At 34.8% G+C, this 26,856-nt stretch overlaps 1 protein-coding gene and 2 long non-coding RNA genes across 4 annotated transcripts; 2 read left to right on the forward strand and 1 right to left on the reverse strand.

Moving 5' to 3' along the window:
* The first annotated feature begins 2,033 nt into the window (after window positions 1-2,033).
* LOC139527510 (uncharacterized) lies at window positions 2,034-6,861 on the forward strand. Its single transcript, XR_011665368.1, has 3 exons — window positions 2,034-2,175; window positions 5,944-6,069; window positions 6,752-6,861. It is a non-coding gene; the product is annotated as an uncharacterized lncRNA (long non-coding RNA).
* A 2,800-nt stretch (window positions 6,862-9,661) lies between these two features.
* LOC139527511 (uncharacterized) lies at window positions 9,662-17,521 on the reverse strand. 2 transcript variants are annotated; one of them, XR_011665369.1, is made up of 3 exons: window positions 17,334-17,521; window positions 10,017-17,116; window positions 9,662-9,799 (listed from the first exon to the last, which is right to left on the reverse strand). XR_011665369.1 is itself a non-coding variant. In XM_071323009.1 (2 exons), exon 2 carries the CDS (start codon window positions 16,825-16,827, stop codon window positions 10,306-10,308), a length of 6,522 nt encoding a protein of 2,173 aa, XP_071179110.1. In that variant the 5' UTR covers window positions 16,828-17,116; window positions 17,334-17,521; the 3' UTR covers window positions 9,662-10,305. The 2 variants fall into 2 exon arrangements, 1 of the variants encoding a protein (XP_071179110.1); XM_071323009.1 differs by having other exon boundaries at window positions 9,662-17,116.
* Window positions 17,522-24,654: 7,133 nt separating this feature from the next.
* Window positions 24,655-26,209, forward strand: LOC139527520 (uncharacterized). The gene is made up of 2 exons (XR_011665370.1): window positions 24,655-24,822; window positions 25,909-26,209. It is a non-coding gene; the product is annotated as an uncharacterized lncRNA (long non-coding RNA).
* Window positions 26,210-26,856: the final 647 nt, after the last annotated feature.

Consider the following 26,856-nt stretch of genomic DNA (forward strand, 5'->3'; position numbering starts at 1 on the left):
CCTGAATTGGTAATTTTAAGAACATTTTGCAGCTTTTGGTTATTATCTTGAATAGTATTATAGATAAAGATAAACTGTAAACAGCAATAATGTTCAGCAAAGTAAGAACTGCAAATAAGTCAAATGATCAAGATGGCCAATTGACCCCTTAAGGAGTAATAGTCCCTTATAGTCAATTGTTAACAATTTACATAAATTTTGTGAATTATTGTAAATTTTCACAAAATATTTTCCACTGTAACTACTTGGCTATGTTCATTTAAGATGGATATAATTGTAGGCAGCAAGAATGTTCAGTAAAGAAAGATCTACATACACATCACCATCACCGAAACACAATTTTGTCATGAATCTATTTGTGTCCTTGGTTGACATGTAAATAGACCAAAGTGAGCAACACAGGCTCTTTTGAGCCTCTAGTTTAATAATGCTGATCGAATACGGATTAATAAGCTAACATTGATTAAACTTCTGATATCAATAGCCTAACATACAAATCATTTAAAAATCAACACACCATCAAACAAAGAGAGAAGATTTTCTATTTTGTTGGCTTAAACAATTTTCAATTGTCTTTTTGTTCTTGTTTAAAGAAAACATAGAACTTATAAATATATTCAAGTGAACATTTAACCTGACACAAACAATCAACCATTCAACCCTTTCCTAGTGTTAGGAAGTTAGTTGCTGTGTCATTCATTAATACAATCAATACACAAAATACATAATACTGTGGATTCATCATTATTCGTTAGATATCAATTTTCGTGGGTTCCGGTGAATTCAAAGGCTCAACGAATAACATATTTCCAATGCGCCTTTTATACAGAGATTGCCAAAACCACGAAATCAAATATCCACGAATATGCAAGTTTTCAGCATTCCACAAAAATTGATACCCACGAAAATAAATGAATCCACAGTACCACAGAATCCGGGGGCGCTTGATCATATTGATGTCTATTTCTTCAAACATATAAATAAATAAACGAAATAATTTCTTAATTGACTGTACTGTGATTTCATCGTTACATATTTTGATTCCTGTCGTGGTAACAGTTAAACGAAGTAGAATTTTTCTATAAGGTTTTAATAAACTTTGCGAATATCATGAACTCCATTGCCAATATCTCTTCAAAAACATTAGAATAGAATAAGGATAATTTGGTTATTTGATCGGAATTTGTCATAGAGATTGAAGTGTAAAATCAATAGCTAAAGCAATATGACTTTTAGTTTTTTCTACATCTGTTACTTTTTCTTTTGACGTTAAACGAAGTGTAAAGTCTACCTGGTACATTTATTGACACTAATTGTCGTTGCTTTATTTACATCACTGGGTTGATGCCACTGCTGGCGGACATTTCGACCCCGAGGGTATCACAAGCTCAGTAGTCAGCACTTCGGTGTACAAATGAATATCAATTATATGGTCACTTTTATACATTTACTGTTTGAAAAAATATAAATTATCCGAAATACTAAAGATTTTCTAATCCTATGCATAAATTACCTTAACCGTAATTGGCACAAATTTTTGGAATGTTTGGTCCAATCTCCGGCGCAGTACTTACTTCGTATCACTACACTAAATATGTATTGTAGTGTACTAAGTATACGGAAAGTAAACGAGCGCTGTATGGAGATTGCGTTTGGTCCTCCATGCTCTTAAACTTTGTACTTGTCTTGCATTTCAGACTTTTTTTTTTATCAAAGCGTCACTGATGAGTCTTATGTAGACGAAAAGCCGGTCTGGCGTATTAAATTATAAGCCTGGTACCTTTGATAAATATTTAATGGGTATAAAGAGATAACAATGAATTAAAACATATTAAATGTTGAACGAAGTAGACATTTTCTATTGGATTTTATAACAATGTCACTAACTCAAACATTCTTTTAAAATCTAAAATAGAATAAGAATAATTGACCTAGTATTTGTGATAGAGATTGTACTGTAAAATCACTTGCTGAAGCAATCAATAAAGCAATTTGACGTTTAGTTTTTTCCACATCTGTTGCTTTTGACATGCAACGAAGTATAAAGTCTTCCTTGTAAATTTATTAACAAGAATTTTGTCAAGATGAACACATGCAAAATAATCGCTGTTCTGATTTTGTATTCAATACAACAATCACACAGTGCCAATATTGGATGGCCTGTGAAATGCAAAGGTAGGATCATTTTTTAACATCTGTTATTTCATTAGTTTAAAATTGCATGACAAAAATTGGTTTTAATACTTACCAACATCATTGTTTAAGTTTTAAATTGAAATAGCAGAAACCACATAATAATTCAACAAAGAAAGTTTTACACGTTTTATTAAGCATTGTGCATTGGCGTTTTTTCTCATTTATGATTAACATATCTCTACCTACCAGATTCCGACAGATACCATTACCAAGGTCACGAAATGACCGAAGCATAGAGATGTAAAAAATTATCCTAGTCCCGTCAATCTGTATTTCCATCCACAATAAAGGTGATCTTCGAACTTCATCGTTATGCCTACAGAAATGAGTCTTATTTTGGTACATAAACATACGTCAAAGATTTAAAGTATGACTTATGCTTTCTCATCGAATTCTGATTCCTATGCAGAATTATGGCCCTCAAGAATTATCGCAGTTAAAAAAAAAAAAAATTTTAAGCAAAATAATGAATTAATGGTATCAACTCTTTTAACTTTGTACTTTTAGTGAACTTTATCTTATGCTTGATGATCTGGAGCTGATTTCAATACATCATTGTAAGATAATGAGATTTTTTCTTGTTGACCGACTTTTCATTGAATTGCGCACATTGATTAAGAAAGTTCACGCGAAATCCTCTTGTATTGACAAATTTGCTTGCGTGTCTTAATTGTTAGATTATCAATGTATAACATTAATGAATTGATAAATTCACTGTGTCCCGACCCGATGTTAGTAATAAAATTGACGGAACAATTGAACCATACGCGGATATTGTTTATTCAGTGATGTTCTGGGCAAAAATATGTGAAAAACAAAAGCTTATTTTAAACCAAAGAGTAGAACGGTTAACACATTTGGTCAAGCTGTCTGAGCTTTACATTAGCGGGATATTACTGATGATATACCAATATATTCATATCATGCCAATTTCAAAGCACAGGATACTTTAATGGTGATAATCTCGAGGACTAACTGTCAACCAGTAAAGACTTTCGACCCAGTAAAAATAATAACATTCATTCAACAATAACAATTTACAACTCCAGTTGTGCATTTTGACAATATGTCAGTGATGCTCAAGGCCAAAATGTAAAGAAAAAAAACCCAAAAAAACACAATTCTTCTCATTCTTATCATGAAAAGCTAATTATGAACAAAAAGGGACAAAATTATAGCCAAAGACGGACAATGATTTGGAACTTTTCCCAAGAACGATAAATCCTTCATGCCTTATGTGACAGAAAGATAGTTTTTTATTTTTTCTAAATAAATCAAATTTTAGAATAAATACCGCTATGTCATTAAATATCAAGTCCAACTATTTCGTTGCATCCTTGTTAAAAGTCAATATGTATAATACACAGGATAAGTCCAAAATATAATACAGCCAAGTTTTGTATTTGTTACATCTTAAAATAAATTGATCGACGGGAATTATACCTAAAACGATCACTATAGCAATATGACATTTAAATTCCTATCATAAGCAATTCTGTGTTGACTTGAGTTATCATTGATATGTTCATAATTATAAATTAACTGTTAACAACACTTTGAATTTTTGAAATACTAAGGCTTGTGTACCCCGGGAATAGATTAAATCAGCTGTTTTTGTGAAAACTTTTAGAAAATTTTAATCCTCAATGCCCTTCAACTTCATATTTTGTTTGGCTATTTAGCATTTTTTCATTCAAGCCTGACTGATGAGTCTGTTGTATACGAACCGCGTGTCTGGCGAAAATATAAAACTTCAATCCTGGTATATCTGATGAGTTTATTTTTTAAACCTTTTGATATTTAACAAAATATAGAATTATCCTGGTACATTAATTAAAAAAATCGGTCTTCTGAATTTAATTTAAAAAAAACCGCAACGAGCTTGACTCAGAGGAAACTTTTAGTTAACTAGTTTGTGTCTAGTTGGTATAGTTTAGCGGGGTTCGTGTCGCTTAGTCCTTAGTTTTTTATGTTGTGTGTACTATCATTTGTTTTGTCTTTTTTTAAGCCATGGCGGTTTATTTCGATACGTGAGTTTGAATGTAATTCTGGTATCTTTCGCCCCCCTTTTTATCTCATTAAAGTACTTTAAAGTCAATTAAAACCCTATGTTAACAATTTTCATTTTTCTCGATTGTTAATCATAAGAAACCTCAAATTAAAAAAAATAATGTATATGTTTTTTATGACACAATGGATAGTTTTCATTATAAAACTTATTTACATATACTTTTTTCTGAAGAAAATTCTTTTGTTTGTTCATATTTAGAAGACGTTTAATTTATTTTGATTGCTTCCTTCCTTCCAGGAAGCAATCTTCCTAAATTTTTTTACGTATGCAAAGTGACCTCAGCATGACCCATCTCGTAAAAATCCGGTTATCGCAATACGCATGAATGTCCTTAAAATAAACTATTAACTGATTGTACATGCATGTTAAACACGTACTCAATAGCCATGCTTTTTGTTAATTGTTGACAAACAGATGACAATCGTTAAACTTCGGCTTCAAAACACGAACTTTACCTGCCATATTTTCACAACAACACTGACCGATTGAAAAAAAAGTTGACGATTATACGTAATTTATGCGAAAAAAATTATAAAATCGTGCAAAGAAGACTAAGTTTATGATGTTTGTATGCATTGGTTCAAGAATTGGATAACATTATTTTTCACCGGTCACTCGTTTATTATGACTTTAAAAATCCTATTTTTGTTAAGTGAGTACATTATTTTCAGAAAGCCTGTTTCAAACTAATAAGTATTGATAATTGATCTCGACGAAAATCAAAAATCCAATTTTGTCATTGTATTTTCGATCCATATTAATACACACACCGTAAAAACAAATATAAAGAATTTTTATAATTGAGATATATTTTTGAACATGTAGAATATCTATGTAAACAATCAATATAGAAATATGACTGTTATTTTTTTTTTGTATATCTGTCACGAAACTTTTTGATGTGAAACGAAGTATTAAGATATCCTGGTTCATTTTTTTTGCAGATATTTTGTCAAGATGTGCGCATGCGAACAATTTGTTCATGTAATTTTGTATTCAATTTAACAATTGAAGAATCACATATGTATGATTTTCTAACCTTTTTTCAAATTTCTGTTGTTCTGTATATGCAAGGAAAAATGAAGTAATACATGTAGAGTATACATCAACACAACAACAGCAAAGAAGTATTTAACAATACACATTGAGCTATATAGTATATTAACCCCAAAATAATCCCGAGTTTTCGATGTTTAAATTTAACAGACACAAACAAAGATCTGCCAACAGCTCACAATTCTCAAAATATTTTTCTGGAGGTATTTAGAAAAGACTGTCATTGTCTTTTATTAAACGCCTCGTTTGTCTAAGTGTATATGGTGTAGGATGTTCAGGATGTTGCGCGTCCAATACCTTACATTTTCATTTTCTATTTTGAGAATTGTGAGCTGTTGGAAGATCTTGGTTTGTGTCTGTTAAATTTAAACATCGAAAACTCGGGATTATTTCGATGTTGATATACTATATAGCTCCATGTGTATTGTTAAATACTTCTTTGCTGTTGTTGTGTTGATATATACTCTACATGTATTACTTTACAGATATTTCCACTTATCATCTTACTTACTTTTCATACTTATCTTTTCACAATGTACAGAACCATTATCACACAGATATCACACAGAACATATACTTTATGCTATGGATGCAAATGTAACTCACTTGACATTTTTCAGGCGCAATGGATTGTGATGTTTGTCCTCCACCCGGCATTGGTTCATGTGTAGAACTTGGTGGTTGTCCGAATGGACAACTACTATGTTTTAACGGATGTGGACATACATGTTTCAATCCTGTAAAGGGTTAGTATAGAATTCTTAACCATTTAAAACAATTCCCAAATATTTCCATCATTCACAAGGAGTTAAAGTACAAGAGGAAAACTTTTAACATCGTAGTAAATGAGACAACAATAAGATAACAAGAGTACAATACCTAGCAAGATGTTAAAAATAGTATATGTTTTTTAAACTTGTCCGTAGCTATAAATTATGGAAACAGTTATAACATAACAAAAAGGGAAATGATCAAAACTCATAAGACGTTGGCTTATCTTGAAAGTACTTTACAGATGACCTGAGATCAAAGTTACTTAACAAATAGAAATGTCGAAAACGGTATACAAAAGATAAATAGTAATACAATTTCTTGATTTTCTTAAATATCTCAAAATTAATACGAAATCTGTGCAAGAAACTAAGATGATGGGTGAATAAAAAATAAATTTCTGATTACAATTATTGAATGCCTTGTGAAACCTATTATTCTCGAAACTATGTTAACCGTACTGCCAAACCATAAATTGTAAATGTTCAAACTTTGTTTTTATGTCAAATCCTTTTATATTCACTTGATAGTAGCAACTTGGGTAAATAAAATATTTTGAGTTGTATATTCAACAAGGGAGAAGAAACTTACATAGCCCTACTTCTTAGCATGTTTTCAGTACTATAGTGCTTATTTAAACTGTTTGATATTCTTCAGGTTGTTGTGATAAATAGTGTGATGATGGATCTGAAGAACAAATTGAAGAAATATAACATACAACTACAGACTTCCGAGATTAAAATAATAATAAATTGAATATCAATTTCTTCCTTTTAATTCTTATTTGATATTTCCATTAACAATCACATTTACCAAGTCATTTGATTTCAATTATCCAGTTTGAAACAAATTGAAACAGAAGTATCTTGTCCCAGATTAAGTACTGCATTTCACCAACATACAAAATAATTGTATAAACAAATGACCCTTGTCAACAACTGTTTTTTTCAAAATGTTTCACTGTTTCGATACGAAAAATAAAATGCAACCAGGACTAATTCATGATCACTTATATTTCATAGTTCATGATCAACCTGAATTTTATGTCTTTTCCCTTGAAATAATAAAAGGAAAATAAAAGACAGACGACAGGTAGGTATAAGCAATTATAAGTCACCGTACGACCTTATTGTACAGTCGACCATGTTCAGTTTGCTACAAAATATATTCAAATTGTATTCGGTTTATAGAGTAATCATAAGGTATGCAAGATCTTCAAATACAATTTGCTTGAACTTATTTTTTTTTAAATTTTAGTGGATAAAGTTTAAATACCCTTGACATCATTCTCATACATATGTTTTATTTACCAAATATCTGATTGACAGGTTCAGATCAATTCCGAGTTCAATCAGTTCGACTCCATCTCACCTGTATTTAATTTGCATAGTTAAGCGGTTAAAACAATTTCGGTTTATTAGGAAAGCACTGTATGTAATATGTCATAAAAATGAGAATGGAAATGGGAAATGTGTCAAAGAAACAACTCAACAGAAGAGCAATAAACCCGCCAAAGGCCAGCAATTGGTCTTCAACACAGCGAAAAAATTTAGTAGATGGTGGTAGGCTCCAGTTTCAAGTATTTTGTGGTTACGTCTGATATGTTTAACATTACTTTAGTGAGTTGTTCAAAAAGAGTAAGCAGTTCATGCTCCAGTAGTGATACCGTTTCTCTTATACTGCTACTATATATTGTTAGATGTAATTTACATCAGCGATCACATAATAACATATAAGCATTTGACTCTTGTCTAACCATATGTCATCACCATAAACAAGGAGAGTTTCTAATACGTTAAATGCAAGACATCAAACATATTTGACTAAAATAATCATTGTTTGGCGTACATGTTTGTTTGTCAATATTTTTTCTATCAGTGGTCATTGCTAAGTTGTAATCAAAACCCGTTTATCAAGATCTTGTATAAAAGTAGCTGATGTGAACTATTTTTAACAAATTATTCCGTCATAATCCAATACCCTTCGTTTACTTGTTCATACTGATTCGTTGCTGGTTAAGCTTGACTTTTTAGTTGACCTCTTTTTCACACTGATATGTTATAGTTGATCGCTTGTTCTTTTCATAACAATTCAACTTGATATGATTGACACATCTGTTGCACATTAGGAGTTTTAAATATACCATATCAACATTTAAGGAGATTAAGTAAGATCAATCAACACGTTTGATTATCAACAAAGTTATATTAACATAGATGTTTAATCATTCCAAGTCTTTTTACATTTTCATCTAATATAATTAACACATCTGTTGCACATCTCGTAATAATATAATAAGAGAACATACTACACCATCATATGTGTGGCATGCATAAGATTCTCTGCTTATTTAAATATTACGTAAGTTGATAATGAATGTCATCCAACAATTTTGAATTTTAATTGATTGAAGAAATAAGATGACGTACATGTACATCAATGCACGAAATACTCAAAACCAAATAAAAATTACCAGACATTTATAAGCTAACAAGGGATCTTTAACAACACTCAATAATAGTTTAAGAAATATGTCAAGCTTTGAGTTTAGGTTAATGAAAGCAACATTAGTTTCCTGAAAAGACAAAAGAACGTTGAGACAATACATAAAGCAATTACTAGCTTGGTTCACTGACCTGATTCACACACGTGCAAATGTTACAGGGTTACACTAAACAGAAATTCAACCATAATCTGAAAATATCTTAAATAGTTATCAATGGTACCAAGCTTATAAATTAATACGCAAGACGCGCGTTTCGTCTACATAAGACTTTTCAGCGACGCTTAGATAACAATAGCTAGAAAGCCAAATAGAACAAAGTTGAAGAGCATTAATGACCTAAAATTTTTAAAAAAATGTGCCAAAATAAACACTCTTCGTAACAATAGAGGAGCTAAAAATCCCCACGTGATAATCAAACTCTTCAGTCAAAGTGACAATGCCTTTACAAAACACGAACAAACCGTCAAAAAGACAACAACAGTTTACAATATACACAGCAAAGAACAAAATAAAGATTGAGCAACACAAACCAACTAAAAACAAGGGTCGTTCTAAGGTACTCTTGAAAGGTCAGCAGATCCTGTTCAACATGCTATACCTTTGACAAAACAAGAATCTCTTCAGTGGCTGTCTTTAGTTATATCTGAATGTTATTTTGCTTTCAGACGATTTTTGCGGAGATACATGTAGGTAGACTAGATCCTTGATAGTCTCGGTTAAACAAATTTGTGCAAGTTTTATAAAAAGTGATAACGAATGCCGCTTAATTGATATGACAAAGAGGTTTTGGCAAGTTTATTATAGCTCTTTGGATGAATTCTTTTGATTATATAGGATGAGATTTTTAATACATGAGTACGGTACAATAAATCTACTAGGTCAAGCCATAATTAGGTAGTTGATATAGCTCGAGTGCTATTCATATACCTTATCGGTGATATTTTTTAAGCGTAATAATGATCCCAAAGAGTACATAAAAAAAATCAGATAAAGATTGACAAAAAATATTTATCGCAAATTTAATTTATTTCTAAAGTCGTATTATATGGATACTCCTTTTATGCTGAGCCGGACTCAACTAGCTTAACCAGGTGACTGCAATCGCAATCTCGATGAAGATATAACGAACACAACTTGTTTGAAATTGTAATTATAACTTCCACCAGAAAGGGTTACATAATAGTCAGTAGATTGGTAAACTGAAAGAAATAAAAATACAATATTTTACAATGTGTATGAATTAAATATGAAAGTTAAATACAAGAGTATTAATCGAGTCAAAAACGAAAGTAGAATTTACAGTTCATTTCTCGGAAATAAATAACTTACAGTTCGTATGTATTTATAAATCACTTATCAAAAAATATAGGAGTTAAACAGATTAATTATCACAGTTTATGAATGAATCAAACGTACTTGACAGTGGTATGTCACGATTTCCTCAGAAAGTAGAAATGTCGTCCATTTTCCATGTGTTGAAATATTGATGCGGACGGTGTCACAGAAATTAAAAGTGGTCGATAAATACGGTGATTTAAGAAATCGGTCCAGTTCAATTTGTTCCGGATAAAATGAAAACAAGAAATAAACATAGAATGTGGAACAGAATACTCCCCGTCTGATGTCTAACTGATATCACTATTTCAAATATGTCACACACTAAAATATCTGATTATATAAATCCAAAGTATCACTATAATATTAATTATACACAGTCATTCTCGATGAGAAGAATCATGTCCACGATAGGGCGTGTGTAGGTTGTGGCTTTTCCATTAACGATTACTCGCACTTCTGCTTTTCGGACATGTTCGTCTGAACTTTTAAATGAGTTCACTATAATTCCAACGGGCCATTGGGTACGGCAAAGGTTTTTGTCCTTTAGAAGAATGACGTCTCCTTCGATGAGATCACGGCGATCTTCGGTCCATTTTCGTCTTTGTTGTAGTAACGGCAGGTACTCTTTCCTCCAACGGGACCAGAAAACACTGGCAAGAGCCTGTACTCGTCTCCATTCGGCAAGACATAGATCTCGTTTATCGAATTCTCCAAGATGATCTGAGGTGAATATGTAGTCGGTTTTCTGTGTCAATAACATAGCTGGAGTTAATATTAACGGATTCTCTGGATCTGTTGAAACCGGTACCAGAGGTCTAGAGTTCACTATTGCTGAAACTTCTGCCATTAGTGTGTTGAGCACGTCATGCGTAAGGCTTCTTCCGGCTGCATTTAGAAGCATAGAATCAAGAATTCTCCTGGTGATACCAATCATTCTCTCCCAGGCTCCACCCATGTGGGACGAATGCGGCGAATTGAAGATCCAAGTTGTACCAGAATTGTACAGAAAGTTCTTGAAGGGTCCATCTTCAACGTTGATTGAGTCAATCTTTAAATCGTCGATTGCGCCAATAAAGTTTGTTCCACGGTCGGATCGGAAAATCTTAACTTGACCTCTTATAGCGGCGAATCTTCTGACGGCGTTTATGAAGGCTGAAGAGCTCATTTCCTCGATTAGTTCGATGTGAACAGCTCTAGTCACTAAGCATGTGAAAAGAATTGCCCAACGTTTTGAGTTTGCGTATCCACCGCGTGTTTTACGTGAAACAATTGTCCAGGGTCCAAATGTGTCTATTCCAACGTTGGTAAACGGAGGTGACGGTTCAAGACGGTCCTCTGGCAAATCAGACATGATTTGAAACTCAGTTTTTCCTCTTAGTTTGCGGCATGTCACACATTTGTGAATGATAGAAGAGATCAAGCGTTTAGCTCCGACGATCCAGAATCCTGCAGAACGAATCGCTCCATCTGTAAAATGGCGACCTTGATGTTTTATCGTGTCGTGGTAGTGTCGAACTAATAATGTCGCTATATGATGGCGTCCAGGGACGATCAATGGTTTCTTTTCACGGAGGTTTAAGTCAGATTTGGCAATACGGCCTCCTACTCGTAATAGTCCTCGTTCGTCCACAAACGGATTGAGGTTAGCTATCGGGCTCCGCTTATGAATTTGTTCCCGACGTTTAATGCAATCTATTTCATCGCTGTAAACTTCATATTGAGCAGATATTAAGATGAAATTTTCGGCATTCGAAAAGCCTTCCAGAGAGGTCACTGGTGCTGCCTGTTTTGACCCGTGTAAACGGGAGAAACGCTCTAAAAAGGCAATCGCTCGCACAAGTGATGTCCAGTTTGAGAATCTGTTGAATCTTTCAGTTCCGATACCTTTATGTTCAAGTGTGGCAAATGTTTTTGCAACATTAACAGTTGCACGAATTTCTCCATCTTCCTCTGGATCTATTAGCTGATATATGTTCTCAGAATTCTTCTGTTCTGAGGAAAGAAGTTGTCTTGGTCCCAATAACCATTCACTGCTATGAATTTCGTTGGCTGGTACGGACCTTGTTCCCGAATCTGCGGGATTACGGTTAGTTGGTACGTAATTCCATTGACTTGGAGAGCTAAATTTCCTTATTTTCTCTACTCTATTGGCGACGTAGATAAAGAACCTTCTTGTCTCATTACTGATGTAACCTAAGACAACTTTACTGTCTGTGTAGAATTTCACGGTGTCTATATGTAAATCTAAATTATCCACAATGGTTTGTGTACTCTCAACTGCTAATACAGCAGCAGATAATTCAAGTCGTGGAATAGTGTGACCACTCGTTGGTGCAACTTTAGCTTTCCCAAGAATGAACCCTATGTTAGGTTCACCACTACTGTCGGTCGTGCGTAGATATGCAACAGCTGCTATGGCTTTTTCTGATGCATCAGAGAAGACATGCAACTCCTTTGTGGCTGTTTTGCTGAGATACGGCACGTAAGTACGTGGAATGCGCAATGTTTCGATAGCATTTAAAGTATCTCTCCAAGATTTCCACTCAGCTGCTGTGTCATCAGAGAGAGGTTGGTCCCAGTCGACGGTTTCTGATACTATTTTCCTTAATAGTAGTTTCCCTTTTATAATCACAGGAGCCAAAAATCCAAGAGGATCGTAGAGACTGTTTATCGTCGATAAAATTCCTCTCCGAGTTATTGGTTTGTTTTCAGATGATAATTGAAATAAGAAATTGTCAGTGTTTACATCCCAACTGAGTCCAAGGCTACGTTGTAAGGGTTTGCTGTCGCATTCTAAGTCTAGATCTTTCAGATTTGAAGCCAAATCACTGGCATGAAATGCAGACATAACTTCCGCACAATTAGAGGCAAACTTGTGAAGGCGTAAGTTTCCATATTTTGCTAATGCTTGCTGTGTGTCCTTCATGAGCTTAACAGCTTCCTCTTTGGTAGGACATGACGTAAGACCGTCGTCAACGTAGAAGTCTCTTGTAACAAAGCTAGTCACGTGACTGCCGAACTCTTGTTCTGATGCCTGAGCTGCTTTTCTGAGTCCAAGCGTAGCAACGGCAGGTGACGGACTATTTCCAAAAACATGAACTCTCATGCGGAATTCGACAAGGTTCTCTTGTAGGTCGTTGTTTTTCTGCCATAAAAATCTCAGATAATTTCGGTGGTCTTTTCTCACTACAAAGCAGTGAAACATGTGTTGAACGTCTGCAGTTACTGCGACCATTTCTTTCCGGAAACGCAGCAGTACTCCCAAGAGATCATTGGTCAAGTCTGGACCTGTTAGCAGAACGCTGTTGAGTGAAACTCCATTACATTTGGCGGAAGAATCAAACACACCCCTAATCTGATCGGGTTTCTTCGGGTGATAAACACCAAACAATGGTAAATACCAGCACTCTTCATGTTCGCCCAACGGTGGTGCGAGCTCTGCATGATTATTATCTAAGATTTTACTCATAAATGTAAGAAAATGTTCCCGCTTTACTGGGTTTCTATTCAGACTGGCGTCTAACATGTTAGCACGATGAAGAGCCTGTGGTTTGTTGCTTGGCAATGGCTGTCTCGGCACTCGGAACGGTAACGGTGCTACCCAACTTCCTTCCGAGTCTCTGACAAATTCGTTGTCCATCTGTTTCATGAACATTTTGTCTTCATATGACATTCCAGGCTTATCATCGTCCTTTGTTTTTTCAAAGAGTGGTGATTGTAAATCTTTCTTAACGGGGTCTGTGTAGTTTTCCCGAATGTCAAATTTGCTTGTGCATGGTTGAAATGTTGAAGGTTGTCCCGTAGGTAAAATGTTAGTTATTTTGACATTTAACTCAAGAGGCACATGCTGCTTGTTATTGCAAGTTTCTCCTATCACTACCCAACCCAGTTTCAATTGTTGTGCATATGGAGTTCTGGGTGGTCCTATGCGCTGGTCAAGGACATGGTGTGCCTCTATAAGGTCTCTGCCAATTAAGAGAAGAATTTGGCAATTTTCCTCTATTGGTGGAATGCTAGCCCTAAGTTCTCTCAAATGAGGGTGATGCATTGTAACTTCAGGAGTAGGTATTTCGTCCCTATTATTGGGAACATGATCACATTCAATCAGTACAGGAAGATCAAACTTGTCATTACCGTTGATTGATTCCATGACGAAACCTCTTCCTCTTTTCCCGGAAGTGACTACTTTGCCGGAGCATGTTGATAGAGTATAGTTCTCCGGTTTATCTTTGACGTCGAAAAGATTAAAGAATTCGGGCGATGCTAGTGACCGGTTGCTTTGGTCATCAATGATGGCGTACATTCGAATAACTTTGTACTGGTTATCTTTGTGATAAACATTCACAGGAAGTATTTTAGCACACGATTTCCCGCTATATGTATCTTTGCAGATCTCAGTACAGATAGAGTTAACTGAGGTTGACTTAGTTTCAGCCGATTCTGTAGGCTCCCCGCCGTAGGCTTGCTTAGGTGAGCTAGACTGAGAACTTACAGGTTGCTGTGGTCTAGTGATGTGTAGTGCGGTAGTGTGTTGTTTACTTCCACATTCTTTACAACTTATGCGTGCATTGCACTCCCGGCTTCTGTGTTTGGTAGAATCGCAACACTTGTAACAGACATTGTTTTCTTTCAAAAGACCTTTGCGTTCCTCTATTGATTTGGCTCGGAACGCTCGACATTCATTTAAGGAATGCTTTGTATTGTGCAGAATACAAAGACCTTGTTTGCTGGCGTCTCCGGATTGCTGCTCAACCGCTGTTTTATGAGTACCAACTTTAGTCTTGGGGTAAGACGTGAACCTTGGCGCAGCACCTTTTGTATTTGATGTGACCTTTGAACCAAAGATGAATCCAGGATCGTTTTTAATTCTACTGATTTCACTGATAAATGCAGATAACTCTGTAAAAGGAGGAAAGGCAGCGCCATGGTTAGATTTGTATCTAGACGCCCTTGTAATCCACTTTTCCTGAAGTCCATATGGTAGTTTTTCAATGACAGGGTTTATTCCGGTCGGTGAATCAAAATAAGCTAGCAGACATCCCAGCTTGGGATTTTCCTTGTGGTATTCTATTTCTGATAGAATGTCAGACAGTTCATAAAGACGTGCGTTGTCCTTATTCGTCAAGGTTGGGAATTTGTCAAGTTTACTCCTGAGAGAGGCTTCCAACATTTCTGGAGCACCATACCGCTCGTCAAGCCTCTTCCATAATCTTTGTATACCTATTGTAGGATTATTGGCGTTCGACGCTCTTATGCTTATGGCATGTTTAGCAGACTCAGGACCGAGCCACTTGATCAATAAATCAATCTGTTCCGAGTCAGATACTTGTAACTCGTCTGTCACGTTTTTAAAGCTTGCTTTCCATGTATGGAAGGATTCTGCCCGATCGTTAAAGCTTGTTAATCGGGAGAAAAGCAGGTCCTTACGCAAGAGAAATCTAGTAATCTCCGATGTTGGGTTGATTTGTTGCTGGTGTGCAACAGGGATCTCTTCTATTACGCCTTGTTTTTGGTGTGAAACAGGGATCTCTTCTATAACGTCTTGTTTTGTGCGTAAGACAGGGATCGCTTCTTTAACACCCTGTTTTTGGTGTTCAGCAGGGATCTCATCTGAAAGGCCTAGTTTTTGCATGCCAGTTACTAATCCCAGATCTGGGATAGAGGTAACTTCCGGTGAATTAGTATCGGAAGGCAAGACAGCAGATGTCTGTGACAGTAAGTTCGGTGCCACGGATGGCACGAACGCTGGTGCTTCGTGACTCAGCTCGATATGAACAGGAATTTGTTTTTTCTTTTGAGATCCTGTTACTTCCTTTACAGCAGTTGATACAGGAAGTTTATTTACGAAATCTTGCACACGCTGGAGCGGGTCTTCCTTTTCGTTAGGGAGATCGCTAAACGCTTGGCTGTCGTCGTATTCCAGGATACGAGCCTCGGCTTCTGCGGCTGCAGCCTCTCTGCGTGCTTCTAGAAGGTTTAACTGGGCCTTCAGCTCGGCTTTTTCTCGGCTAACACGTGCAGCCTCTTGTTTGATTTGCGCTTTTCTGCGTATGGCCTCTTGTTCTGCCTCATGTTCCATATTGGCCTTTTTAAGTGTGGCTTCCCGTTCCATTTCAGCCTTTTTAAGTGTGGCTTCCTGTTCCATTTCAGCCTTTTTAAGTGTGGCTTCCTGTTCCATTTCAGCCTTTTTGCGCGCTGCTTCCTGTTCCATTTCAGATTGTCTGAACAGGGCTTGTTCCTCTAACATTGCCTCTTGTTGTAGGATAAGTGAATGTTGTTCAACAAAGGCTATTTTTGATTTAGCGGCCTCTGCTTTGGCACGCTTCCTCCGTGCTAGGCTTGACATATCCGATACGTTAGAGCTACCACTGTGTGAGGTTTTCTTACCCTTTGAGCCTGAGGTCCTTGTTTTAGTTGATTTAGCCTTAGTGAGGGCAAGGCGATGCTCGTGTAGAGATTCCATGGCCAGTTCCACTTTGGACAGACGAAGATCCAATGTGAGGTTACATGCGTCAATGTCTTTTTGACTGTCCAACGTTCTGGTCCTTTTAAGGAAGTCCAGATACTCGTCTGTGAGCCTACGATAATTTGTACAGGCTTTTACAAGATTGTCCTGAGTTGTTAAGACTTGCTGAAGTTCATTGGGAGGTGTGGTGATTTCCAATAACTGGGTTGTTATATCTGACCAAAGGGCCTCTAGTTCCTCACAGAACTTGTTACGTTTTTCTGTGTAAACGCCTTTACCTTTTTCTGTGAGGTCGCGTACTCGCCTCGTCTCGGGATTTTCATCTACATGTGTGGTTATAGACGGATTCTCTATAGGTTCTTCAGTGACATCTCCCTCTGGGGGCTGAACCTCTTCTTGCTGTTCCGCGTGACTGGGATCCATGATGTAAATCGGCAATGTTTGTTCAACGTTGTTGGTTTGCTGCCTAGGACGCACAAGCTGTGTTGCGTAGTGCCTATGTAACAGCTACGAACGATGCTCCGTTGTATTTCCTGATCAGGAGATGTGTAGACAAGTTGTTGTCAATTTACTATGCTGAGCCGGACTCAACTAGCTTAACCAGGTGACTGCAATCGCAATCTCGATGAAGATATAACGAACACAACTTGTTTGAAATTGTAATTATAACTTCCACCAGAAAGGGTTACATAATAGTCAGTAGATTGGTAAACTGAAAGAAATAAAAATACAATATTTTACAATGTGTATGAATTAAATATGAAAGTTAAATACAAGAGTATTAATCGAGTCAAAAACGAAAGTAGAATTTACAGTTCATTTCTCGGAAATAAATAACTTACAGTTCGTATGTATTTATAAATCACTTATCAAAAAATATAGGAGTTAAACAGATTAATTATCACAGTTTATGAATGAATCAAACGTACTTGACAGTGGTATGTCACGATTTCCTCAGAAAGTAGAAATGTCGTCCATTTTCCATGTGTTGAAATATTGATGCGGACGGTGTCACAGAAATTAAAAGTGGTCGATAAATACGGTGATTTAAGAAATCGGTCCAGTTCAATTTGTTCCGGATAAAATGAAAACAAGAAATAAACATAGAATGTGGAACAGAATACCTTTTTTGATAACTGCAATAAACAATGTATTGCATTTCATAATAGGAATAGACCTAACAAGTCGAAGTTTCATGACTTAATGAATCTAAAACATTTACAGAACTGAATGAACGTATTAAGGAGATCAATAACAAATGGAACTTTTCTGGATGACCAATAGTAAATGCCAGTTTTTAATTTCGTACACAATTTGTTTAATCATATATATATATATATATATCTTGATAATTTTGTTTGTGAGAATAAAGATATCTATTTCTTTTGGCGTCCGTCCGTCCCCAATACACACACCGAAATAGATAGTATCTCTAATAGTTAAAGTTGGTCTTTCTAAAGCTGTTGATATAGATCATCTACCTTAGTCGTCCGTCCTATACACACGTAAATAGGTTGCATCTCTAATTTATAAAGTAGTTCTATACATTGAGTTATAATTGACATTTCTTTATAAATATAAACTGCTTCAAGTTTATTGTAGATTGTAAGTAAACTACTAATATATTATCTTTACATCTATCTCACAGCTTTAAGTAATTCTTTCTCAGAGACTTCTTTATCATGTTTATCTCAAATAAACAGTTATAGTTAGGCAGCAACCATTTGATTTTCGGGGGGGGGGGGGGGGGGGGCTATGTTTTTTTTTGGAAAAAAAGTTTGTTTCCAGTTTTTGAAGAAAAAAATAATTTGTTTTTGATTCTAAGAAAAAAAATTGTTTGTTTCACCCCCATCTGCCACTATATGTAATGCTAAACATGAAAGAAAAAAATTGTTTTCGACTTGTCGCGAAAAAAATAGATTGTCCAGAAAAAAAACCGTAGAGTTTAAATTAGACACAGGACAAACTTTAGAAGAAGGTATATTTGTATACAAATAATACAAGAAAAGTTCAAATAATACATAAAAGTAAGACCTGTTCAGGTTATATATTTCCATTTCGCCAAGGTGTTTTTAAAACGATAAAAGTTCGAATTTTACGGAAATCAACTTCTGACTTGTAACATTTGATGCGCATTTTTGCAAATTAGGATTTCTGAATTATTTCTTTCACCGGAAAAGTTCGTCGAATATGCTCACCATTATCGTGTTTATTAAGCATGTTATCTGAGACAACGTTGGACCAAATGACATACAAAAATCAATATAAAGTAAGAAATATTTTATTTGGCAAAAGTACAAAATTGTACGGCCACGGCTTGACAAAGAATGGGACTGCCGAGAAACATAATTGGCAAGTCCCTAGTACATGTATATGATATATTTAAACCTTATTGTCCATTCCTTATTCCTTATTTCCACATTATTGTCCATTCCTTATTGCCTATTTCCACCTTATTGTTATTCCTTATAATGTCATTTCCTTATATATTAACATAATATCCTTATTAACATTATCCAAAATATATCGGATGCTGGCCCTGGGAAACAGAAGCTCAGCGGATATATAATTCCATTATAAGAAGCCTGATATATTTGTAGATGTTGTGTCGCAATTTTCGCCATATGGTCGAATTCAGTGGCTATGCGGTAGCGACATAACACAACCGCCGTGACCGTACTTTTAATTGACCATATTCAATAAACAAGCCTGTAAATGAAATAAGAAAAAAAAAAACAATTACCCAAATCAGATAAATGAACGCCGTCAGATGTGAACATTCCGGGATTGTTATATGATATTTCCGGGTATTTTATGTAACACCCTCCCAATTGTATACATAGCCAATTCTTGTAGCTGCTATATTCATTGCTTGTTGGTTTTTACCATATCTCCAATTAAAACGCGGGAGAATTTGTGACCACACAATTTTTGCTTGTGGAAGCATTTCGTGTAATTTCAAAATATCAGACCTCAAGGTTTCTCTAAAATCAAAGAGTGATATAGCCCCTATACTGTTACCACCAAAATGGATAACCAAAATTGTAGGAGGGGATTCAATTTATAGAAGAAATTTTATTCTTGGTACAAGCTCCCCCCATTTCATGCCACCTTTACCTTGCCACCATACCCTGTAACTTTTTCTATGTAGTCCTAAGCTACAGCCATCAAATGATCTTTTAGCTTCTATAAACGCATGTTTTACAATTGAAGACCCAACAACCCAAATTGAATTGTAATCTTGTTGACTTGAAGATTCATCTAATAAAAAAGTATGAATTGTTAATTTGTTAATTGGATATTTAACAAGCTGGTGTACATAAATTTTGTATTAATTCAATTTGAAAGTTTTTTTGAAAGAAAATGAATATCAGCTGTTATCATACTTTGCAACTAGTTAAAGAATGTACCCCTTAAATGCATTTGACTTCCAGCGACCTAGTCTCTTTATCTCTTCTTCAAAGGTTCCCTTTTCAAAGTAGCTTGAAGCAGCACCGATACGGAAATAATTTGTTAGAAATGAAACCGAATCGGTTATCCCTACATGTAATAAAAACTTACTTAGAACACATGAAAACTGGTACCTTGTCACTGGACATCCTCCGAATTGACAAAATAAGGGGCCTTTAACCTTTGGTCTTTGCATTAATAATTCTTCAACCAATACATTGGACAATCTTTTAGTTTAGTTTCTGTTATTTCTATAACTGTACCATGACCATATTGATCAGTTTTTGAGAATGGGATAACAATTTCAGCAATTTCAATGTAATCTTTCTTTGACAGTGTAACGTTCTCAATTGCTATTACTTGGTGCGCCTGCCACTTTTTATTGCTTACTATTTCACCTATCCTAAAAAAAAACCAAGATAAGCCAAAGGAAACGCAGATGAAAACAAGCTTGCTTCAAATTTTGAAGAACAAACATTTGGTAATTTATCAATGATACGTATTAATAGTTCCTTTGTAATTGGCAATCTTGTATCTGTAGATTTGTTTATACGTTTTCAACCCTCAAGCATTTTTTGAACCAGGAAATTTTTTGAAAACCCAGAATGTTTCATTGACTTACACCAAAATTTATTGCAGACAGATAACAATTAACTGTCCTATAAGCCCTTTTGTTGAGTGACATATAAGCAATAAATGTAGTTACATGCGATAAAAGTGGTGACCAAATAATATCATAATTATACAATTTACGGAACGCTTCGAAAACCACTAAACCTGTACGATATGTCTCTTTAGTGTTCACTGATACTGAAGAATCCACTAGTCTGTTAATTTCAACATCGATATCAGCCTCAGAAAATCTCGTGGTATTGGTGTTGGTAATGGATCTGCCGCTGGATCTATGCTTCAGAATTTTTCCACCTGTTTACGAGAAATTGCATCTGCTATGCAGTTGAGCCGTCCTTCGAGAAAGCATGCTTTAAATTGCATACTATACACCATTGTTTGCAATACGAGCGGTCGAAGCAACTGCATAACTCGTTTCGATTTTGATGATTTTTTTATTCAAAATAGTAACCAAAGAACAGTTATCTGTGTGAAACCTAATTTGTTTGTCCCTCAATTCGAACGTAAATAGATATATGGCCAATAGTATTGGTACAAGTTCTAAAAATGTCATATTTTTCATTATTTCTGATTCGTTCCATTTGACATGTTTAACGGGCCAATCAAAGTATGCCCATTTTCCAAAACAATATACTCCACATCCAAGTTTTGAATTTCCTGTACTATCAGTGTACAAATTTAACTGTTCCTTTGTCAGCCAGATATTTTTTACCAAATTTACAACTTCCATCGAATAAATCTAGAAATGTTAACCACATATCCTCTTTCATGCTAACAGAAACTCGAATAAAATGTTCTGGTTTAACTACTCCCCACATTGCGTCACAAAAGCGTCTATTGAAAGCTCTCACTGCAGGAATTGCTCTTGCGCAGAAATTCAATACATCAACTAGTAATTGTAACGCTTTTAGTGTAACCTTTTTACTTTTTCTTTGTTTCTCTCAACTTATCAAGCGGAATTCTTACAACCGTGTTTATATTGTCAATTTCTAAACCCAGAAAAGCTATTTTACTTGAAGGACCAGTAGTTTTATCTTCCGCTAGGGGAATGCCCATTTCGGTACAAACATCATGAAAAGTGTTCATAAGTATTAAACAATTGTTTGAATCTATTTTTCCCGACAAAGAAAAAATCATCCAGATAATGCTTCACAGATTCCTGTCTCGATCTTAACCTTACCAACCATTCAACAAAAGTGGCAATTTTTTCAAACAAATTACAAGCAGCCGCTAACCCCATTGGCAACGCTTTTGGGAAAAAGTAATTATCATCAAATTTAAAACCAAATAAATCAAAATCATCGGGATGTAATGGTATAAATCTAAATGCCGAGGACACGTCCATTCTTCCCATCAGCGATTTTGGTCCTATTTCACTTATAGTATTAAGAACCTTGTCAAAAGAAGTGTATTGTTCCGAACAGTTCTGAGGGTCAATAAAAGAATTTACACTTTTACCAAATGGATATGACAAGTGATGAATGAGACGCCATCCAGACGGTTTTTTAGGAACAAGATCTACTGGAGATAAACGTAGATTTTTGAATGGCCTGCATGACAATGGATCCGCAATTCGGTCCGACTCTAACTCCTTAAAAAGTTCAATTTCAAGTTCTTTTTTGTTTTGATATGCTGAAATTAAATTATGACAATATGTAGGCATCCTTGGTCCTTCATAACCCACTTTAAAACCATATAAAAACCATCAGATAAAATCTGTTTGTCCACCTGATTAGGATAATTTGTAACCAATTTTGATAGAACTTCGACCTTAATTGGAGTTTTTGACAGCCTATATATTTCGGATAAAGGGTATATGTCTACCTGTATCTGTTCCACTTCCGGTTTGTCTGAAATTTGTTCTACTGAAGGGACGAAAATTACCCCTTCTTGAACCAGTCCCATTTTGAGGGACCCTACAATTGATGGCAGGATGGGAACCATTGCATTTCAAACATTTGTGAATGTATCGACATTGTGGTAACATACATGCACATTTGTTATTGAACTCGTAACACTTCCTGTAGATGTTAACCATATTAACCCCAGAACTAGGTGCAGTTGATGACTGCCCTGTATGAATATATAACAGCCAAAGTTCTTGGTCAGCTGTAGCCCATGACATAGCTGGATTTCTAGCTTTCTTTAGACGAAACTGTTGATCATAGTCCTTCCAACCTAGCCCAATTGAACGACTTGCACCCAACTTAACCGAATACATATATTTTAAAATATTTTGTGTATTTTCTAAATGCACAATAACATAAATACTTGTGTAAATTAGGAAAGCACCATTCTATACATGTGTTAATATCAGTAATCTTTTTACTTGGTTAAGCTTGGATAACCAGCTGTCCATTTGTATCTAAAGTTAACGAATTTGATTGCTCTGTGCTTGAATTTGTAAGCAAAATACTTAAATCTACATATTCACCATTAATTATTTTGTCCTAAATTTGTTGTGAAACATTTAAACGTAGATTATCATTTACACTATATACTGTTAAAATATTAGGTGTTATACCTGTGTTCGATTGTTGACCTTCATTGATTGAATCAGGAGATGTAACAGTAGCTGGTGAGTGAATAAGGGCATTGACAGTCTGAATAACTTGATTCCTAAGTTCTGGAGTCATCTGAGCTGAAACTTGCGTGGAAGTATGCTATCCAGTGACATTACTAGATCCATTTCCCAACTGTGCTGGTACATGCCTAGGCTGTACTCTTTGGTATTTAACCTCGTCGGACTGCTGTGCTGAGGACCGTTACCTTTTCTTCGCTGCGTACGGACTTTTAGAGGGCCTTTGTGACATACGCACTGTCTTCCCCATTTCTGTACGATGTTTGGTTTTTAAACTGAAAAATACTACAATAATATTAGTGAAATCACTTTTGAAAAGTTATATTTTATTATTATGTCACCCGATCGACAATGTCGGGTGACATATTGCTTTTCCTCTGTTTCTTTTTCCGTATTATTATTATTATTATTATTTTTCTTCCACCTAATTTTCTCCGCCCGCTTTCTCAGAGCTAAAGGAACCAATCTGAATGATGGTGCACTTTAACAAAGGAACCCTCAATTTCCTTTTGACTTTTTGACTTTGGAACTAAAAAATGGCTGCCATCACCATGGAAACAGAAAAATGGTAAAAAAATATAATTTTGGAGTTAGGTGAATTGTTTGAGAATGATTAAGCTTAAAATCTTTAGATTTTGATACAATGTAGGTGCCCACTATATATTGCTTTGGGATGATTTTGGCAATCATTGGAACTGCTTTGTTGCCATGGATACTACACCAAAAATTTCCAAAATATGAAAATGCTCCAAATTTCATAAAATTTCACAGTTACGATGAGCAACATTGTTAGATGTGGAATTTGGCGTTAGAATTTCCAAAATGTCTGCCGTTTCCATGGAAACAATGCAAAAAGGTCAAAATGCTCTAAAAACTTCCGGGTTTGGTGAATAACTTTGATATGCTTGAACTTAAAATCATCAAATTTTTATACAATATAGTTGTCTACTATATACAGGTTTTGTATGATTTTGACAATCATTGGAACTACTATGTTACCATGGATACAGGAGCAAAAATTTCAGAATGCTTCAAAATTGATGAAACTTGATATGATTGTTAACTGTCGTGTCTACATATGACTTTTGAAGTTGGAATTTCCAAAATGGCCACGGTTGCCATGGAAACTGCAAAAATGTCAAAAATTCTCAAAATAATTTTAACTTAATAAAATTTGATATTATTGGTAACTGACAAGTAAAGATGATAAAGTAGTAAAAAAGTAGTAGCAATCATTGATACCGAAAAATAAGATGTCAAGAAAAATGAGAAGGGTCACATGGGTTTTGGGTTGAACCTGTAACCTTGTAAATCATTTTAAAAAAAGAATTCTTTTCATGATTTACTCTAAACATATGATTAGTTTTGATTGCATGTACAGATTATCCAGTTTTATTTTGATAATAAGTCTGATTGCAGGTAGATTTAGAATAAAAGGAGGTAAAAATCTATTCATGCAGTACAATAGAATATGCACAAAAATATTTTCATATAGAATATAAAAAAGACTGTTTTAAATGTTAATAGCTGTTAAAAGATGCTTCATGAACCACCACATTTAAACCAAAAACGATTTTGTTTTTTCATAGGGTGTAACTTACTGTGGAGAATCCAAAGCCTCTAGCTTAACCATGCAGAATGTCCCATGGCATGAGGAAGTAGTACACTTCGTCAAACAACTGACTGATAGATTGGATGAATATGAGATAGCTTCTGAGCATGAACATTCTAACTGTATACTTATTGCTAATACTAAGGTGAGTTTTATTTTAGGAATCCTAAATTTCAAGTTTTTCCAACTTAAAATTAATTCTTTATTTTCATGTGAAATTGTTTGCATCACACATGTCACAATAGAAAATATTTGAAATAAAAGTGATGGTTTTTCAATGTTTAGGCGGTTTGCCTCCAAGCTGATGATTGTCTGAAGTATTATATATTAATAAATAGGTCATGCATTTAATGTTCTGTATAACTTCATATAGCATTTGCTTTTATTAGCGTAGCTTACTTGATTTAACCCCATATAAAGTTATGTGGCTGGTTTCTTCACATCACTCAAACACTCTCACTAATTATTACAACATGCTTCTCTTTATCTAACTCACTTCACTCTGACAAAAAAAAGAAATATAACATACTTGAAGAAATGTGTTTCATCATTAGATTGTTTTCTTCTTCTCTAAGTTAATCCCTCCTTTACTCTTCTCTAAGTTAATCCCTCCTTTACTCTTCTCTAAGTAAATCCCTCCTTTACAAGAGCACCTGTGTCACACAGAGACAGAACATATCACCACTTTAAAAAGTTCAAAAAACTCGCACCGCTAAAGAAATGTTTAAATCAGCAGAGAGTAATATCACATTTAGTTATTTACTCCATTCTTGGAGCACCCATATATCTCAGAGACAGAACTTGACTCACACCTTTAAAAAAAAGATAATACTACAAACTATCACCGCTGATAAATGTTTCGATCATCAGTGTTCTAGGTTGTCCTCCTTTCTGAGTTATTTCTTAAGTTCCAGGAGTACCTGTGTAACACTGAGACAGAAACTACTGATTGGACATTCAAACTCCTATGCAAAAACAACTGACAAAATAATCAAAACTATCAACATAATGCATCAGTGAATAAAAACAGTTTGAGAAACACAAACCAGATGTGTATCACCATAAACATTTCAATTAGTCTTAAAGCATTTGTAAAGAGATCCTTGAGCTGGTTTTTTCTAGTTGTTAATATAATTCAAAAGAAATTTCAAAGTTTGCATCAAAATTGATTGTTAATGTCCAATTAAAATCTTTACATCTGTAAGAAATATATTTTTTTCTTTCATTACAGTTTAAAGTGGATGGTGAATGGTGGACGTGGATAGACTACCCCAAATTTCATCAGTTAATTTAGGGCTTTAATGAATCACAAAAGACATTGTCTGCTGAAGATTACATGGCTAAGACTCCACCATGGGCTGTGTTTGGAGCAAAGGAACAAGGCTTTGATCCTGTGGAGACCAGATTCTTCAGGAAAAAACAGAAAGATATTGGAGGATGCTGATATTTGCACATGTTTTTATACCTGCTTTGATTTTTTAATTATTATCATGATATTGTTATGAAGGATATTAAAATATGTTGTATAAAAATGTGATTAATTTTTGATAATTTGAATGTTGTTTGATATGGTTATTTCATTGAAAAGTGTTGGGTTACCAACATGTTATACATATATACATCTGTTTTACGACTTTGTAAGTATGAATTCCCACACAGGTGAAAAGTTTAATTAGTGTTGATGAAATCTTTTATCTCTGGATATGTGAACTTGATTTTGAACTATACGTAATAAAGGCTCTGTCTCGTCATCACATAATTGAGTGCAATAGACTTTTAATTTCAGTTTGCGAATGAGTGAGACGTTTGATGATCATGTCCATTAAACCCTTCATTATAATCAATATCACCATAATAAATCATATTTATCTATCACATATTCTGAGTCATTTATGTTTTATATCGAGCTAACATGAAGGTTATTTATGAAACAGGTGTTGTACAAACTTGCATTTTTATCTGTTTTTTCTTGTAGTTTATGATTGGGCAATATTTTTTGCTACTTTTCTTTACATTCTCTTTTTAAAATAAGTTACAACAAGATATGGTATGAGTGACAATGAAACAACTCTCCATCAATATATACTTGTAAAGGCTTTCTCACAGCCAAGCATATTAAGATTAACTGAACAATTTAAAAATCTCTGCTGAATCAAGTGAATGATGATATGATTATTAG

This window comes from Mytilus edulis, chromosome 6 (assembly GCF_963676685.1).
Source record: "Mytilus edulis chromosome 6, xbMytEdul2.2, whole genome shotgun sequence".
In the NCBI taxonomy this organism is placed as follows: domain Eukaryota; kingdom Metazoa; phylum Mollusca; class Bivalvia; order Mytilida; family Mytilidae; genus Mytilus; species Mytilus edulis.